This window comes from Pterocles gutturalis, unplaced genomic scaffold, assembly GCF_000699245.1.
Source record: "Pterocles gutturalis isolate BGI_N339 unplaced genomic scaffold, ASM69924v1 Scaffold53721, whole genome shotgun sequence".
NCBI lineage: Eukaryota > Metazoa > Chordata > Aves > Pterocliformes > Pteroclidae > Pterocles > Pterocles gutturalis.
In genome coordinates this window covers 1-6023 of record NW_010105011.1, presented here as the reverse complement: position 1 = coordinate 6023, position 6023 = coordinate 1, and the positions used below count along the sequence as shown (strand labels likewise).

At 46.0% G+C, this 6023-nt stretch overlaps 1 protein-coding gene across 1 annotated transcript; it reads right to left on the bottom strand.

Annotated features, from left to right (window-relative positions):
- Positions 1–743: 743 nt before the first annotated feature.
- LOC104471753 (vesicle-fusing ATPase-like) lies at positions 744–5804 on the bottom strand (the record flags this gene model as incomplete). The annotated part of the gene is made up of 5 exons (XM_010087218.1): positions 744–819; positions 1458–1565; positions 2700–2866; positions 5293–5298; positions 5727–5804. Coding segments are annotated over 5 exons (435 nt in total), but the record flags the coding sequence as incomplete, so codon positions are not given.
- Positions 5805–6023: the final 219 nt, after the last annotated feature.

The following is a 6023-nucleotide window of genomic DNA, read 5'->3' as shown; positions in this document are numbered from 1 at the left end:
CAGGACTTTCTGAAGTCAAGGAAACTGAAGTGCTCTTCAGAAGCTGTCCTCTCTCCTTGAGGAGATCTCACCAGAGATGGGATTTCCAGAAGTTCTGCACTCACTTTGACGTTTTGGCTACACATCCAAAAACATCCTCCATTTCCTATTTCCCTGCTGGTTTAATTACATTTAATTCAAGAGGTGTTGGCTTGGTTGTGTCCCCAAAAATCCTGTTCTCTGATGTTTAAAGAGGTGAAATATTTTCAACTAGTTGCTGACTTTTGCTGAAGGTACTGCTCCATGGTGCCTTTCTAATCCTGCCCTAGGAGTCCAGAGCGCTCAGGGTAACTTCTCCACTCACCTCACTCCATTTGCTGTTGTCAGAACCTCTCAAAGTCACACTCACTTTTTCTCCTCCTCGCTCTGTGCCCGTATATTTCGGATACGCCGTGGTGATAAGCACGGTCCACAGGACTGCTCTGGTACGCCAGCCAGTTGTGGAGCTTCATGGGGGAGGACAGTGACTCTTACAGAACCGCTGTTCAGACACAGCCAAGTCTGCTGGAGGGATGGTGTCCTCTCAGTGCTCTGCTTTTCAAGAGAGTCCTGAGCATCTACAAACTGCTTTCTAAACGCAAACCCAGTCACCTGCTGGTTTAAACAGATACCTGGGAGACACTTTGAGATGCCTTCTTCAACGTCAACTGATGTAAAAAAAAGGCAGCAAACTTCAAGCGTTATTTATCTCTGCGGGCACTTACCGATCAGATTGAGGGAGGAGTTCTCAGCTTTTTCAAAGGCAACTTGACTGTTTCCAAGAACCAAACCAACCTCAATCTGCAAAAGGGAAGGAAACAAATAATTACAGTAAGCTATTTGGCTCTACTTCACATTGCTCCTTCGGTATCTCCAAGCTCATCTCTGAGGGCAAGAAACAGCAGGAAAAGCTCCACTACAGAAGTCACTGGTAAGAATGTGAAATAGCAACAACTCCTCTAAAAGGAACATCGTTGAACGCAGCAGCTCATCAAGCATAATAAATTGTATTTTTTAAGGTTTTTTTTAGTTCAAAACCAACGATTTTATTTCAGCAAAATCTATCAAGTAAAGAAAAAATAAAAGCAGAAGGAAAAATCAAAACTGGACACATGTGGAAAACAAAAAGGCTCAAAAGAGGATGGTTCCATGAATTAGTACATAAAGACCAAAAGCTGTTCCTTGTATCTTCCCAGCTCTGCACTTTAGTGGGTGCAGCTGTAAGCTCCCAGCTACACAAGCACAGGAGACTGCCCTAAACTGAAAACAACGCTCCAAAAACAACAACTATCTTCTCCGATGGAAACGAAGCAGCCAGATGAAACAAGTGTGCAACTTCTCCAAATGTAAGTAACCCAATTCCTCCTTGTAGCAGGATCTGATCAGTACTTGAGTCTCTGCAGTCCCTAGGGAACGAACATGAATTCCTGGGAGCCTACCTTCTGCTTCTTGCTTGCTCCAGACTCGCCTTTGAGGATGCTGGGGTCCATAGCTTCCATGTCCTTCACTAATAGGCCAAAAAGTTTGTCATTAAAACTGAACACAAGCTGTGGAAAGAAAAAAAGAGAAGGGGATTTTAACTCATTAAAAAGCTAAAAACGACTTTGACAAGGCTGAGATTTGAACAAATTCCATGTAGTTTTTATCCTGTAAAGGTCTGGTGTCCTTTTCACATCTCATACTTCACAGTAGCAGCAGAACATGAAGTGGAAAAATTTTACAAAAAATTCTCCTTCCAAGAAAAGCTTCTCTTTCCCACCCTTTTCTCCCCAGCTAAATGTTCTATACCATCTCTGGACATTTTCCTCTCACTTTAAAGATTGGTTTTAGGCAAGGAGAACAATTTAGCTCAAACTTGTTTGATCTTTCCTATTTCAGTTTGACAGGGACACCTCAAAAATAGTGCTGCAGTAGTGAGAGACAGAATGAATATTACGATATGTAAGGTCCATCCCACAGAAAAGCAGACTGTCGCTGCACGATTCCTTTCCTTCAAAACTACATTTCCAACTGACTTAAGATTCAGACCCTGCAAGTTGTAAACTGCTATGAAAGGCAGACCTCAACCTGCCCTGGGAATATGGCAAACCAGAGGCTATGGGAGATGTTCGCAGGGGCAGAAGCCCAGATGCTGCAGAGCTGAGAAAGTTCAATTTTAGAGACACCAGCTTTCAGAAATCCCTAAGTCAAGTGCTTCGCACCTCTTTCACTGCTGGGGTACACAGAGCAGTGGCAAATGTTACAATAAAATACACTGCGCTTGAAAGGTGCTACCGAGGATTAACTAAACCGGGTGTTCATTTTGATCTGACACAGAGGGAAGACAAAAGCTACTTCTCAAGAGACTGCAGGAGCTGCCATGCTTCTATCCAGCCAGGCCACACCACAGAGAACCCAGCCCTCTCAAACCTTGGGATTTTCCTTCACAAGGACAAACAGATTTCTTCAAATAAGAAAAAGGCGGATTTTAAACCACTCTGCTCATGCTCTCAGTGAAAGTCCTGATGGTTCAGCTTTTCATAAAGAAACCATTCACAGAATACAGAATTTCTGCCTATGGGCTGTCCTTTCCAGCACAGAGCCAGTATTGAGGCACAGGTCAGCATTTTACATCACTGTAGCACAAGGATGTGTGTTACTTAAGAACATTTCAGCTTTAAAAACCAAAACCGAAGCCACACCTGCTGGCCTACGGTGAAGGCTTGGCTGTTGAACTGCTGGATGAACTCAGCTGCCATCTTGTCTGTGTCGTAGGGGTTGGAGTCAATGTTCTTCTTCTGCAGGAAATCGATCTCGATTGTCATCGTGCCGATACACTGCTTAGCCTTGTCGAAAGTGTATAAGGAAACTTGAAAAAAAAAAAAAACACAAAACAGAAACAGCACATTTCAGAACAGCAAGGTCCCCCCCCAATATATTAAACATACGGTAAGTTTGGCAATACATATTCTTCCATTCAGAATGAGTCCTTAATCAATTGGAACATATTATTTCTGATAGAGACCCTTATTTCTCTTATATCCATGTTCTACGACAAGATCAAAAATGCAGCAAATGCATCTCCACTGAAAATCCCTGCATTTCTTTAAAAACTCTCATAGTCTCTTTAAAACAGCTCGAACTCCTTGCAAGCTTTGGGGGATGAGGACAACGAAATTCACACATGCTGTATAACACGACAGCCACATTTAAGAGTTTGAAGGACACGTCTTCAGAAAGCTGAAAAGTAAGCGTTAAGAGTAGTCTTGCCCAAAAAAGCAATGACAAGAGGTCGTAACTGCTTTTCTGTAGCAACAGATTGACCAGCTCTTCTCCAGACCAGGCAGCAGAAAGTTATAACTTGAAGCACCCAGAGGTACACCTGGGCTTATCCTAACACGATCCAGGTTACGCTCAGTAACGCAGAACTAATTGAACAGCCCCTGAAAGGGGGCAGAAAGCAAAGTGGGACACGAGGTACTCCACAGTCACTGCCAACCGTGCCCGATCCCCACAGATCTCAAGTTTCATCATGTCGAAAGCAAGAGGCCACTTACGGCGGTTGCTGGTGGAGGAAAGAGGATAGAAAGGAAAAAAGACCATGGTCCACAACTTCAGGGCTCCTGCCTCAGCGCAATGGATGAGAAGAAGAGGATCTCACAAAACAGACAGTCTTAATTAATTCACAAACCAGACTGCAGCCAAGGACAGCAGCAGATGTTTCTCCAGAAGACTGAGGAACATTACAGGATTGCTTTGAACCTAGAGGAGAACGTCTCACCTGATCCAGAAGTCACAGCTGAGGATAAAGCAGCAGGAGGTGAACATGGGAAATGCACTTCACGTGTATCCTACTATTTCCTATCAAGCCTCTCGGCAGTAGAATGGTTCTGGAATAAACCTGCAGGCTCCTGGGAAGATGTGGTGCCACAAGCAGCATCCAGGATGTTATGACACATGATTCGTTCACGTTAAGAGAACACAGAGAGCCTGCTTCTTGTTTAAGGTGTTACCAGAAGACACGTGTGATGAACAGCGTGCACATTTCACGTCCTTCCTGGTGTAAGAACAGTCCACCTGGAAATGAGCTGTCACTGAAAGATCTTGCAGGAAATGGGGAGAAAGAAGAAACACTCAACCACCCCCTGAACTGAGATGTATCTACGGTACCAACTAGTTCCTTCTGAAGGGGATATGGCAGCAGGGTTATCGCAGATGTCACAGCTAACAACAGAGAGATTTTGGTCCTACAAGGGCACAACACAAGTTCCTACATTACAGGACACTGCAGAGCAGTGATTTCCTTTTATTTGCCTATCTCGGGTCTTCCAGAAAGAATATCAGTCCCTGTCACACCAGAGAACTGAGGTGACAACTGAATATGAGCGGTCCTGACGGACTGAACGCTGGTGGTGGCTGGTACACAGACCAGGTACGGCCCACAGGGGAGGCAGCCCAGCACACAACACACAGCACCAGCTCCAAAAGCCTGTGATGTCCTGGAAACAGAGAGGCAGGTGGAGAAGGGAGGCAGAGAGCTCCCGGTGCTGAGAAGGCAGCTGGGGCAGCCAGCCCCTGGCTCCAGGTGTGCGTCTCTGACTGTAACACGGGAGCTGACGAAGCTGAACCACGCTGAAGGCAGGACAAACACATCCACTCGAGGCATCAACCCTTCCACAACGGCAAACTGACGGGAGTCACTCACCTGGGAAGCCTTCGCCATGGCTTTAGGGGCTCAACGGGACTCGGCTTCGCTCTACCACTAAGCAGCGGACTGCGTTTAAAACTGACACTTAAAGCATGGTTTCCACATGATCATGGGAATGAGACAAAGAGACGGCTCTAGTTAATCCCTGGTTTCATGAACACTTCTCCCTACCTGTGGAACAGTTTTACAAATCCTCACCAGGGAGCCATATGACATTTAGTCACTCCGCATAAAATGACTGCATGATTTTTCTTAATACACATTCCCACACAGCTGGTAGGTTTATAGCAAGGTCTGGTAGGAGTACGATCACAAATCTGCTCTAACAGCTAATCACGCTGAATATTAGTGTTTCCCCAAATAACTTTAGTACTAAAAGCATTTATCTGTAAGCCAGCTGGCACATATTACCGATCAGCAACTAAACAAGAGGGACAAACAAATTAATGTATGGCTCTCCCTCCTTCATTATAGGTTATTCTTCAGTTTAAAAATCAAAACTAAGTCAGCTAGCAAAATTAAATAGCTTCCAAGGAAGATCTGTGAGGCATCTCCTGGTGTTGAGAGGCAAACAGACCCACTCTCACCTGTCACTACAAAAAGAGATGCACAAAACGTCAGACTCCACGCTCGAGGACTGATCCATGCTCATGGATCTGCTGAGACCAAAGGAGCTGGGAACACAAGCAGCCAAAGAGCTGGGGTCCCTAACGGCACCCCACATCCACGGCTGCACCGCTTCTGTCGGGGTCCTCCTCGCTTTCTGACACAGGATGCAATCATCAGCTCTGCCCACCATCCTCAAAGGAGAGAATTCCCTGGAATCGCTGTAAACACCTCAAAGGGCAGAACAGTGTCCTAACGAACAGTCTGCTCCACCCCAGTAACCGTGAGCCGGCCAACCAGCAGAGCAGGCTTCAGCGCAGCAGCCCTGCCAGAGACAAGGGGGAGAGGGCTGCCGCTGCCCCCAGGAGCGCCCAGCTAACTCCCCAGGGTCAGAAGAACAGACACGATCCATTACCTCGACCTGCTGCTGCAAAGAACATGGCAATCTCCCTGCGACAAGCTGCTGCCAGGCGTTTGGTCAGTACTCCAGAAGCTGCAGACAGACCAAACAGTGGCAGGTATAACCCACAGGGATGCCAATCGCTCTCAAACCAGAGGTAACGGTGACATGAGTCGGGGAAAGAGAGAAGGCAAGCTCAGAGATGCAGATCAGCCCCCTCTTTGAAAATTGGCAAAGACTTAACATCAGAATACAAATGTTCAGTTTGCACAAATTTGAGACAGCGTTCACAGAATCACAGAATGTTAGAGA